This window comes from Neomonachus schauinslandi, chromosome 10 (genome assembly GCF_002201575.2).
Source record: "Neomonachus schauinslandi chromosome 10, ASM220157v2, whole genome shotgun sequence".
Lineage (NCBI taxonomy): Eukaryota > Metazoa > Chordata > Mammalia > Carnivora > Phocidae > Neomonachus > Neomonachus schauinslandi.
The window spans coordinates 117,089,122-117,102,487 of NC_058412.1; the positions used below are offsets into that span (position 1 = coordinate 117,089,122).

The window sequence follows — 13,366 nt, forward strand, 5'->3', positions numbered from 1 at the left end:
TTTTAGAAGCACTTTGTCTGTATTCACAAAATAATTTGTTATGCTTTTTTTTTTTTTTTAATATTTTATTTATTTGACAGAGACACAGCAAGAGAGGGAACACAAGCAGGGGGAGTGGGAGAGGGAGAAGCAGGCTTCCCACTGAGCAGGGAGCCTGATACGGGGCTCGATCCCAGGACCCTGGGATCGTGACCTGAGCCGAAGGCAGATGCTTAACGACTGAGCCACCCAGGCACCCCTTTGCTGTGCTTTTGATTGGGACTGCATTGAATCTATAGATCAAGTTGGGAAGAACTGACATCTTTACAATATTGAGCCTTCCTGTTCATGAACATGGAATCTCTCCCATTTATTTAGTTCTTATTTGTATCAGAGTCTTACAGTTTTCCTCATATGGGTCTTGTACATATTTTGTTAGATTTATACCTAAGTAGTATTTCATTGTTTGGGCTGCTAATGTAAACTCTCTGCTTTTTAATCTTTTTCCATTGACAGTCCTACTTTCGTCCTTTCTGTAGTGATGCCCTCCTCCTAGGCTCATGCACCTGCTCTGAAAGTAGAGATCCCTATGGAAAGAGTAATCCAGTGGCATGAGGAGGTGTGTATGGGATCTGTCAGCTTTCAGAGTGGCCCAAAGAGAGGACTTTAATGGGGAACATGTTTTCTTTAATTAAAATGAAGTTTCTTTGATGATATTTAGAATATAATAGCAGCCTAAGCATGATGAGATACCTCCTCCCAACCTCTCTACCTTCAAATAGGAACAAATGTTTTTTGTTTGTTTTTTTAAAGATTGCCTAGGAGAGGATTATTTGAACTTAAGGTGGTGTCTAATGAGATCACCTGTCTTCCCTTTTAAACTCAGATGGACTTGCTAAGTTAGTGTGAGGGTCCCTGAAGTGCAGAGTCTTGGATTCTGACCCCAGAGCTGCTCGTTAGAGACTTCATGATCTTCATACTGTTCTTAAGGAATTCCTTCACTTGAAGTCCTCTGTAGCTGCAGGAGTGATGGCTCCAAGTCAGGGTGGCTTTCATTGGTCAGCTTTGGTCAGAGGATTTGGGCAGGGAGCAAGGGGTAACTGCTTAGTGACTATTTTATCCTTTTTGTACATAGAATTCAGGAGAAGCTCATTAAACGAATTCATGTTCAGTAATAGAGAATTGGTCTTCTCTTTTAATTTCCCTTGAAGTATATAAAACCAAAGAAGAAAAATGTTTGCAGAGGGAAGGGCAGGGAACCTTGACATTTTAGATCCTCAGATCTGAAATTAGTTTTCAGTTTCAAGAATGAAAGCTGATTACTTAATGTGGTATGCTTGTAATGTTATGTTTTATGTATTATTAATATATTGGGCAACTGTTGGACACCTGCTGTTTCCAGGGCACTGCTGGTCGTGGTGGATGATGGGTAAAGCAGATGGGTTCGGTCTTAGCCTCCTGAAGCTCACTAATTTAATGGGGGAGTCAGTATTTATAATTTACATAAGTCATTATTTTAGTTGTGTTAAGTCTACAAAGGAAAGAAATGGGATGCCAGGAAAGCTTACTTTCTTCCCCTGACTCTTCATCTGATGGCTTGTGTGAGCAGCTCTCATTTCAGATGGAAGCCTTGACTGCCCACACTAATGTGGGCACAGAGCCTCCCTGCCCTACTTCCATATCTCTTCTCCCCCTCCTTTTTTGAACTTTGTCTTTACAACTTGAACTAAGTGTTCTTCATTTAACCTGTTTCCTGTCTTACCACTCTTCCCAGGAGTGTTTAAGCATATGCCCTCAAACTCTGTCTCTCTAAGTGTGTAGAAGGTATCTGGTACAAAGGAATCTAGAACCTGAAGAACAATCTTATGAGTGGGCCAGTTCCTTCATTTTCAGATGAAGATGAGGACAAAGGAAGAGAGGGACCACACCCACAGTCACATAGCAAGTTAGAGCCAGAGCCAAAACTAACCCAGGTCTTTGACTCATAGCCCAGTGCTTTCTGTTACATTCCTGCAGGAGAGGCTTTAGTCAGCAGGGATCCATCCTCAGGAACGTTCTGTCTTTGCAGAAGGACAGAGGAGGGTGACACAGCTAGAGGAAAAAAAACCAGCCCACGGGGAGAGGAGGGGGGGTCCATAAACAGACCTCACAAGGCCCAGGGTTGTTACTCCATACAGATTTACCAAGGGTGCCTTTTGCTGGGAGGACAGAAAATAGTATACCAAGTTCCTGTCATCAGGGAAGTCCTATTTGAGAGGAGCATAGAAGTCTAACATGCATGAAGAGAGCACCTCAGAGCAGCCTGTTAGGGGCTCAGATGCATCTCAGTGCGCAGGAGGGCTCCAGAACGGGTGGAGGTGGGGACCAGTCTTCTGGATGAGGAGAAAAGCTTTTCCTGGAGAGACGGGGAGGCAGAACTTCACTGAGACCAGGAGAAGAAAGATCCCCCTCCAGGCTTGAGGGGGATCCCAAACCAATGGCGCAAACAGGCAGTGGCCTGTGCATAGGGGGTTGGGAAGCTGTGGGAAATACATTTTCGCAGGAGCTAATCTTAGCAGATTTGGAGCTCTGAGCAGTCATGGAGTGAGTGTGGGGCCATGCTTCACTTTCTCAAGGAAGTAGCTTGATGAAAGCTGGGCTTCCGGAAGATAAGCCTGGCGTGTTTTGGGGGGCCTCCCAGAAGGCCTTCTCCAGGCCTCGCAGCAGTTGCTCAGGTGTGAAATGGAGTCCTGGACGCAGGTAGTGGCAGTGGGGATTTCGAGCTTCTGTGGTGCTTATTGGTGATAGGTGATAGATCTGGGTTACTCTCTCAGTTTAACACAAAGTATAGCTTTATAGTGATTTTTCCAGGCATGTCTAGGTGGAGCCCTCAAGATAACTGGAAAGCCTGAGTGTCTGTATTTTATTTTGTAAGGTGTTTTGAAATAGATAAGAACCAATTAAGAGAATGCAAATACGAAGTGTCACTGCTTTTACTTCCAAATCTCAAGTGCAAAGTTAAATACCATTTAATTCACTGTTGCCAGTATTGAACTCTGCTTTCCTTTTTTATGTCAAGTTTTTTTCCTTTTGAGAACCCGAACATTGTAGTTTAGCTGAAGGAGGGGAGGGGCGGTCTGGTGGGGAGAATGTAGAGCAAGAAAGCTGAGAGTATCTGTATTGGCTCCTTAAGCCTGACCATCAGCACACAGAGACTTAACTGCATTGTCTTCTCTTTGTCTCCTTAGGAATATAAACAGAAGCTTGCTCGGGTAACCCAGGTCCGCAAGGAACTGAAGTCCCATATTCAGAGCTTGCCAGACCTCTCATTGCTGCCCAACGTCACAGGAGGCTTGGCCCCCCTGCCCTCTGCTGGTGACCTGTTTTCAACTGACTAGGACAGGTGTCATGCCCCAGATTCCCATCTCTACCAGCAGAAAGAAGAGGGCAAGTCATGGTTGGAAATAACCTTGTGGCCCCTGGTTCTGTCCCTCCTTCATCCCGGTCCCGCAGCCTCAAGAAAGAACCACAGACTCTGATTCTCCTCTCCCTCCTCTCTTGTTGAGCACAATTCAGAACAGTGGCGAGTGGAGTCCAGTTTAGATTCAGATGTGGAAGGAATACAAACTCTCCCACTTCATGTTTTCATGCCCCTGTCGGTTTTCCATTCTTAGCTCTTTCTTTACACGCGAGAAGTTATGAAAATCATGTGTACTTCTGGAAGCTTTCAGAAGAATCTTGTCGCTTATGACAGCATTGTGTCATGAAAGCAGCTTCTCTTTTTGAGCTGGGCTGTTCAAGTTCAGTACAGGCCTCCACTGAAGGACCCGCTCTGGAGTCATTGACTTTCCTGGCTACCATCCACCCTGAAGGTTGGAGGCACAACCGTCACGCAGCTTTGCCATAAAGAGTTTGCCACATCTCATCCTTCCCTTCCCTTACTTCTAGTGGTGTATAGTCAAAGGTGAGGTGAGGTGCGTTTGTTTTGTAAGCAGACTAGGGAATCTAGCAATAAGATTCAACGCTGATCTGGAACATAAAGTCACAGTTCAGAAACAAGGGTAACAGGGATCACAAGCATGAGTTAAAAATAAGTTATTTGCTTCAGGTTCCTACAAACAACCTTCCCAGGCACCCACTGTCAGAGAAAACGTTCCTAAAAACCTGATCTCTTGGCCCTAATCGGTTGTGAAGGCAATTGTTAGAAATGGTACTGGCGGACCCCAAAAGCTAAAGGCTTACTAAGAGTCTGGGCTCTGCACAGGTGTTGCTTTTTCGACCCATGTCTTTTGGGGAGCAGGGCTCACACTAACATTTACTTCACTGGGCGCATGTCTACAGATGGTGAGTAGACTTGAATATCTCCCTTGCGAACACGACACTCTGTGCATGTTTGTCCGTTTACGCCACTGGCCACTGCACGTGTCCTTGTGCCCGGGGGAGGAGGAGTACTCTGATCAGCGGTTACTGAATAGCTCATCTCGGGCAGAGGAAGGGGGGAAGTCAGGGATTTTAATTTTGGGTTTTAATTCCATTATCATGCCAGCTGACATTATGACTATATAATGTACTTAAGAGAGGATTTTTACCTTGCTTTTAGTGAAGCTTAGGCCTGCTAACTGTAAATCATTCTGATTTGGCAGGCTTATTTTTGACATTGGAAAGGGCAGAAAAAAATCTGCCCCAAGAGTATAATAGGAGTCAGAGCCCAGAGGCTGAAATCCAGAAGCTATAAAAAGGAATTCAGTGAAGGGGGTGGGGGAGGCTTCAGAATCTCCATTATTTTGAGTTGTTATTTTCAGGATTACCAAAAAGCCAATTACTTGTAATTTTACATGTTAAACATGTTGAAACATAGCCTGTGTTTTAAACGTGTGGCAGGCTTTCCTTTAAGAAGCTGTCCGGCCTGCCATGAAGTGAGAACGACGAAAAGTCTAGCAGGTGTTCAGTTTAACTGTGTAGAACATAGTAGCGTTTAAGGTGTTTTTCGGATTTGAATATGGACCGTGTGTTGTTTGCTTATTGACACTGCCTGTTGTCCTGTCATTATTAAATTAATGAGTCTCTAACTATAAAGTTTTTCTTCCCAGAGGCCATAGGGCAGTAGGTGACTTTACTAAAATTGCAAGATCAATTCTAGTCTTCGCTGTTTCTGCACATGTGCCCCCTCCCCATATGGTGTGCTGCTTTAGTCCTATGCGTGAGCTTGCTTTGGAACAGACCCATCTTGGACATTTCTCTGTGCTTTCACCGAGGAAGCAAAATTTTACTAGCCCTGAATCAAAAGGGAATAGTAGATGTTTGCTCTGATCAGCTAGCTGAAAATGTTATAACATGATGGATTTCACCCACTGCTATGTTTTATCTGATTGAGTTTGACCAGCACTTGGTGCATAATTATTACAGCAAGAGCAAAAAATGAAACTGTAGCAATTATGTAAATGAATGTGTTGGCCTCCTAACACCTGTTACTAGTGGACTTCCTATGAGGAAGTTAGTTTTGGGTTTTTTATTTCGTTTTGTTTTGTTTTTTTAATGAAATGCTTTTGTTTTTTAAATCTTAATTCTCCCGTATCCTCCCCAAGTGTGCTTATTACTTCATTTGTTTAATTTAAATGAACCTTTCTTCTCCTTGTATGTATGAGGTGATCTGGTGGGGTGGGGTGGGTGGGTTTTTTTTGTGTTTTTTCTTTATTTAGGGCATCCATAGGCCTCAAAGGACCTTTCCTTTTAGGTCATATTCCTCAGAAAGTCTTCATTCTTCTTTGTTTTGTTTTTTTTCTTAAAGAATATTTTTAAAGCTTAAATTTGTATATTAATTTAGGACTTTATTTAGAAGTATAGGCTGTCATTGGCGGCAGCAGTATATTCTGAAATGTCTCATAGATATATATTTTTGAATAAAGATGGTGTTGTTGAATGACATCGTGTGATATTTCTTTTCCCTGCCTTGTTAAAGAACACCCGATGCTTTCTTTGTAAGCAGTGGATAATTAGTAATCACCAATAGAGATTGTGCTGTCTGCACAGAATCTTGTCCCTTAGGAGTTTTGTGACTGTTAGTGGCCCATAAATACTTGGCACTTATATAGTATTTTCTAGTTCTTTCCAGGGGCTTAATTAGCTTTAATTAGCCAATCCACACAGTGCCCTGGAGAGGTACCTCCATAGTTTTTTCCTCATTGTACAGAAGTGGGAACCGATGGAGAGAGGTTAAATGACTTTTTCCCCCAGTACCACAGTCTCTGACAGATTCAGACCTGGAAGTTCTTTGATTTCAGCGCTTTTGTTCACACTGTTGGGCCTCCAGAGAGAGATTTGATTTTGGCAATCCAGTGAAAGGCATTCTGAACAGTTAAAAAGAAGAAAAATGTGAGATAATCATAAATCCAAGTGGCGTGTCTTTTAAAAACATTTTTGTGGGTTTCCTTTCTCTTTTCCTTTCACTCTCAAGTGAAAGCATATTGGCTGTGCATTGTTGGTGAATACTTGAAATAATAGAAAAACAGTTTGAAATACAGCCTTTTGAAGTGACCGGTTTGGAAGGCTGATTTTAACCTTTCCACTGGATAATGGCAATATTTGCCAGAAAAAGTGGGGTTCCCCATCTCAGAATGCAAGAAGGCTGCAGTAGCTGTGGTCCTTCAAGACTAAAGTGCAGCTCGAGGCCAAGTCCAGAATCAGAGGAGTTGGAACTATGCATTGCTGAAGTTCTGCCTTAAAATATAAAGGTTGAATGAGATATGTGAATCTCAGGAGACAGAATCTCCTGTGTCCCCAGGTTTCATGGCCTACTTAATGCCTCCACTCCTACCTATAAATAGTAAGTCCATAATTCCTCGGGTTTAATTAGCACTTCAGGCTACAAAATATGACTACGAGCTCCTGAAAGCTGAAGATGGAACTGCCTAAGAGTTCATGAATCTGTCAAAATGCTTAACTTTTGTGATTAGAGTCGTTAACTCTCTGTGACCTTCCTGGGCCAGGTACTTCCTCTCTGCCTCTGTTTTCTTACCTCTGAAACATGGTATTGGACTAAATTATTTCTGGGTTCTCTGCCAGCCCTAAAAGCTTATGGTGGTTTTGTTGGTGGGAGAAAAACGCAGGACTGAAGTCTGAGAACGCTGAATGGCAAATCCTAGGTTCCCAGGAACATTTGTTAGATAAGTTAATAATACCACCGTTGTGCTGTATATAGTTACTTTTTAAAAAAGAGGGGAGCATATATGGAACCCTGGAGATTGTAGTCTACAAGGATCAGAACCCAAGATACAGGGCCAGGACTAGGAAGATGGGAGTAAACACTGTTCACTGGGCACAAATTAATCTGCATTTGGTATATTTGAGATCTTTAAGAAAAAGCTATTTTCCAGCCTGGTTTGCTGTCTTATTTTCTGCCAGAATCATTCATCTGGCTAAACTCATTTCTCATCACCACCTCCGTGGGGTTTTTCATTTAAAAATCATTCTTCCACTCTAAGGCACAGTTTCAATTAAGAATCCATTATTCTCCTGTACAGTAGATTGGGATTCACATAGCTTCATGTAGTGTTGAAAGCCTAGTTGGTTCAATTTTTTAGACTCGGAAATAGTTATTTTTCATTAAAATTTCATTTCTACCACTGGTTGGATAAACATTAAAATTAGCAGTACGAATCAGAATTTAATAAATAGGAGGCAGTTGTGGCAAGTGATGACCCGCATCTGATCTCAATGTGATGACCTTAGTTGAGTCCCTTAGCCTTTAGAGACCTTAGCTGCTCCTTAAAGGGAACGAATTGGGCGGGGGGCGGGGGGGGCGCGGAGGTTGACCGAGTAACCTCAGAAGTCCTTTCCAGATCCAAAGTTCAATACGCCCAGGTTTTCAGAGGATTTCCTCCTACTGAGAATCTTACTAAAGTGCCCACACAATGAATGCACTCCATAGATTTTTGAATGCCAGTTATCTGGATGAATTCTTAGTTATAGAATTGTAAAGTGGTTACAAACATACCTATTAATAACTTTAAATGAGGAGTTTTTAAAAAGGACCTAGTGCCATGTCTGGGCTAAATTAGGGGTTCGACGGTAGCTATACTATATTCAATAATGAATGTAGGTATTTAAATGCTCATACAACAAGATGTTAAAATAGATGTTTTTTGGAAGGCAGCGATAGATCCCACTGCCTGTACCATATGCTGTGTTTGTGGAGATGGTAAAACACCTGCAGCCCACTTAAACTTCCTCACGCACATGGAGGGTAGAAAAAAGTCAAGAGTTAGAGTTGAAGGAGGGGGACTTGGGGTGCGGATTTCTTGGAAGAGAGCCGTTGATGTTTTGAGTCCCCCAAGGGAGAGGAGTGGATACCAGCCGCCCCTTACCTTCAGGCTAGGGAAGAGGGCTTCAGCGGAGCTTAATATGTATCTCCTTTAGGGTGACAATCCAGTGCACAGGACAGACCCCTGCCTGGAAAAAACCTAAAGGATGGGATGCCAGTAGCAAGGTGCTTTGATGATGGAGCAAGGGAGAGGTTGGCTGGGTTGGGTGCAGCCTCTTCTAGAGTTTGTCAGGTAAGGGATGCATGTCTGTCTCCCAAGGACTAGGTGTGGGCTGTGTGCAAGAGAACTGGCCTGGAGTCATCTCAGATCCTAACCAAGAAGGCGAGGGCCCTCCTCAAGGTGTAGTGCTGAGGAGGAAAAAGCTAAGAGCTGGAGGCGTGCATGGAGAGAGAAAGAAATGTTAAGGAATGGGTACATGCAATTGTGGGGGACTTGGTAAGTCCAAAATCTGTAGGGTAGGCCAGCAGCTGGAGACCCAAGAAAGATTTGCCTATGAGTCCACAGGCAGTCTGCTGGCAGCATTTCTTGCTCAATCTGTTTTAGTTTGTAAGTCCTTCGACTGATTGGATGAGGCCCACCCATGTAGAAGGGTCATCTGATCCTTCAATTTAAATGTTATTCTTTAGCTAAAAGCACCCTCACAGAAATATCCAGAGTAATGCTTGACCAAAGCGCTGGCCGTTGTGGCCTAGCCCAGTTGATACATAACCATCACACTTGCCGACACTTTATTTTCCATTTTAAAAATTATAGCTATATTTGTGCCCTGGGGCTCCACAAGAAAGTACCAGAAACCAGGTGGCTTAAAACAACAAATTTATTGTCTCATATTTGTGAGATGTTTGCAGGCCCATGCTCCTTCCAAATCCTCTAGGAGAGGCTCCTTCCTTGCTTCTTCCAGCTTCTGGTGGCTCAGGCATTCCTTGGCTTGTGGCAACATAACTCTTATCCCTGCCTTGTCTTCACATGGCCATATTCCCCCTATGTCTTTGTCCAAATTTACCTCTTTTTAGGGCCAACCCTGATGACCTCAACTTGATTAAACCTGCAAAGGCTTTATTTTTAAATAAGGTCAGAGTCACAGATACTGGGACTTAGGCTTTTAACCTATCTTTTTTAGGAGGGGACACAATTCAACCCATACTAGTAGCCATCCAGGTGGGTATGAAGTGATTTGCATTTTCCTACTGGCTAATGGCAGTGAGCGTCTTTTTATGTGCTGCTTGCCTTCTTTGGAGAAGTGTCTATTCAAGTCCTTTGCCCACTTTTTAAAAAAGATTTTATATATTTGAGAGAGAGAGAGTGAGCACATGCAGGGGGAGGGGCAGAGAGACAAGCAGACTCCCTGCTGAGCAGGCAGCCCCGACTCGGGGCTCAATCCCAGGATCCCTGAGATCATGACCTAAGCTGAAGGCAGATGCTTAACCGACTGAGCCACCCAGGTGCCCCTTTTGCCCATTTTTGAATTGGGTTGTCTCTGTTGTTGGGTTCTAAGAGTTCTTTATATACTCTAGATATTAGACCCTTATCAGGTACATGATTCCAATTTTTTCTCCCATCTTGTAGGTGTCTTTCCACTCTCTTGGTAGTGTCCTTTAATATACATAAGTTTGTAGTTTTGAAGCATTCCATTATCTTTTCTTTTGCATCTTGTGCTTTTGATGTCATATCTAAGTAAACATTGCTAAATTTAAGGTCATGAGAATTACTGCTATATTTCCTTCTAGGATTTTATACTTTTAGCTCTTATATATAGGTCTTCGATCCATTTTGAGTTAACTTAAGTAATGGGCTGTATCTTGATCAATAACCTTGAAGATCTCTTCCCAGCTCAGCTTTTCATAAAATCTTGACAGAGCCTGGCTTCCTGATAGAGTTGTAAAACTCAAGAATATTCATGAATTAACTCCAAACACAATTTTCTTTTAAAGGTCTCTAGCAACCTTTAGTGAAGTCACCGTCTATTAGTTAAATGATATTTTGAAATTTAACCCCAAATGAAAACAACTAGGGTAAGAGATTTTCAGTTCCACCTGTAAAGGAGCAAGTGCTATGGGAATTGCCCTCTGCCATAAACTACTGGAAAAACATTCAAATATGTAAAACAAATGTTTCCAGACATTGGACATCAGGAAGCACAGAACTGTGAGTTCCCGAGAGAAGAGAAACAGATAAGGAGAGTTGATTGCCCCCATCTTACTCACTGAGGGTGTTCCCAATCTGCCGGGAGCCAGAGGCGCCCCATATCACTGAATTGAGGAGGCAGACATCAGAGTTCAGGAAGGTTGCGGTGGCTGGAATTTGCGGGGAGAAGTAACAGGAGGTAGCTGCACAGAGACTGCACTCCGAAAATCCGCAGAGGGTTCCCTTGACCCCTTAAGTGAGTTCTGAGCAGGATGTGTGGGATCAAAGTCAGTGTGACCAAGGGAAGAACAAACAGAAAGCAATGGCCCCGACAGTCCCCGCCACTCACAAGGGTCCAGTAATAGTTGGAAGTTTCTGCTAGCCAGAGCAGAGAGGCTCATCATAACACAGAGCACTGGACAGAGTCCTCAGAAAGGTCATGCCTTTGTAGTTGGACTAAATTCATACTAGAGGAAAGGCTGCTTTCAGCCAGCCATAAATAAAACTTGATAGTAAGCCTCAAGCTGGTCTATAACTCAACTGCTTGGCAAAACAAAGTCCAGCTCTGTTTAAAGACATACAATAAAACCTAGCAATCAACAGTGTAAAATTTACTCTTTGGCATCCAAAAAAAAAAAAAAAAAAAATCACACATGCAAAGAAGCAGAAAAAATACTCTTGGAGTCAGAAGAAAAATAAACCAATAGATCCAGAATGGCACAGACGGATGGAATTGGTTGACAAAGATCTGAAACAGCTGTTGTTGACATGATAAATGCTCAAGGATATAAAAGAGAATATGAACAGGGGCGCCTGGGTGGCTCAGTTGGTTAAGCGACTGCCTTCGGCTCAGGTCATGATCCTGGAGTCCCTGGATCGAGTCCCGCATCGGGCTCCCTGCTCGGCAGGGAGTCTGCTTCTCCCTCTGACCCTCCTCCCTCTCATGCTCTCTGTATCTCATTCTCTCTGTCTCAAATAAATAAATAAAATCTTAAAAAAAAAAAAAAAGAGAATATGAACATAATGAGGAAAGACATAGGACATATATTTTTAAAAATATAAGTCAAATTTCCAGAGATGAAAATGCAGTATTTGAAACTAAACTAACCAGGGTGGGATTAACCACAGATTGGACACTGCAGAAGAAAAGTGTGAGTGAAATTAAAGGCACAGAAATGGAAATTATTCAGAATGAAGCACAGAGAGGAAATACCAGAAAAGAAAGAAACAGAGCAGCCTGTGGGACAACACCGACTGCCAAAAATATGTATCAGAAGGAAAGGAAAGAGGGAAGAGAAAACATATCTGAAGGAATAAGGGCCATTCCCCAACTATGATGAAAATTATAAAGCCATTGATCCAAGAAGCTCAGCACCTCAAGAAAAACAACCCTGAAGAAGCTGCACAGGCTAACACACATCATAGTCAAGGTGCTGGGCCAGTGATAAAAAAAAAAGAAATACACAGAGTAACGAAGATCAGAGTGACAGCGACTTATCCTCAGACGTTACGAGAGCCGGAAGAGAACACCCATGACATCCCACAGGTGTTGAAGGGGTGTGGGGGGAGATCTGTCAACCTAGCAAAAAAGTTTTTGAAAATAAGTAAACAATAAATAAATAAAAATAAAAGCAAAATAAAAATGTTTTCAGTGCAACAAAAGCTGAAAGAATTAATCACCACTAGACCTCGGCAACCTCGGACAGAAGACAAATGATATCCGATGGAAATCTGGATCTCCAGAAAGGAGGGCAGAACACTGAAAACTGCATGGGGAAGTATATCATGTTTTCTTTTTATTTAAATACCTCTAAAAGAGAATTGTTGCGACAGAGATAATAATGTATTTGGGGTTTATAACATACAACAAAGCAACAGTGTAAGACAATAGTGAGCATCAGTGCCCCACGGCCCAAGGTTCTCATCCCGCAGCCAAAACGGGGACGGTCTGTATGTGCCCCTCTTGTGCTGCAGGCCGAGGACCCTGTTCCCTCCCACCGGGAGCAGATAGCAGCCAGGTGCCTGCCATATGATGCGCATGCTTATGCAGAACAAACAAGTATACATCAAGCCCACTGGAGGGGGAAAGATTCTTCCAGACAAGGTGACCTGCCCAGCACTGGCTATGAGGGTTCTTTATGCCATCTCTGGATTGATGTAATGTGTGCGTGAGCCCAGCATGGAGCGTGATGACTTTCCAGATTGTTGGGTTATGAATTAATGAGGTCTCCATGTAATTCCTAAAATGTACTCTTTCAAAATATCAGATGCCTATGTTGGGTATTCCTCCTGTCCCTGGCCCAGGGGCTCACTGGGTTACTGTGGCCTCTCGGAGATGTGTGTGGACTTGAAGCCAGGTTAGAATGCATTTCACTTTCCTCGACAGGTTCCTTGTAGTATTGTTACCTTGGAGGATTCCACTTCAGCTAAACCTGATTAGTCCACTCAGCGTGCTCTAGGCTGGAGCAAGGAGCCCTGACTTTGGAACCCGGTTGAAACCCCAACTCCATCACTGCAGAATGGAGTGACTTGAGACAAGTCACTTCACATCTCGGGGTGAGTCTGACTTAACAGGAAGACGGTATTTGCAGTTCTCCGCAGAGGCCTTCATCCCCACGTTCGACATGACAGCCCCATGGAAGGAAGGCAGCACGGGGTAGCCGTCCGCTCCAGCTCCTGGCTCCAGTGGTCTGAGTTCGAGGCCCAGTCTCCTCACCTCACTGGCGCCCTTACCGGGTGACTTCACTTCCCTGCATCTTGATATCTTGATTTCATCATCTGTATCCTCTGGATGATAACAGACTCTATCTCAGATGTTTATGGCAGTTTAATGAATCGATATTGCTAAAGTCAGCCAAGTGAGATGAGTATGTGTTAAATAAATAAAAGCTGTGTGCTGATATGAAACAGTCTGTACAAACTCTGGGCCTGCGAGGCTGGGATGTGGCACAGCTGGACTCAGC

At 43.3% G+C, this 13,366-nt stretch overlaps 1 protein-coding gene across 3 annotated transcripts in view; it reads left to right on the top strand.

Moving 5' to 3' along the window:
- The window catches only part of RPRD1B (regulation of nuclear pre-mRNA domain containing 1B), a 54,821-nt gene extending 48,951 nt beyond the window's left edge, over window positions 1-5,870 (top strand). For all 3 annotated transcript variants that reach the window (XM_021689005.1, XM_021689006.1, XM_044918636.1), the window contains one exon: window positions 3,207-5,870. In XM_021689005.1, the coding sequence (XP_021544680.1) occupies window positions 3,207-3,356 (150 nt within the window). In that variant the 3' untranslated portion in view covers window positions 3,357-5,870. The remainder of the gene's footprint in view (window positions 1-3,206) is intronic.
- The last annotated feature ends 7,496 nt before the right edge of the window (window positions 5,871-13,366 follow it).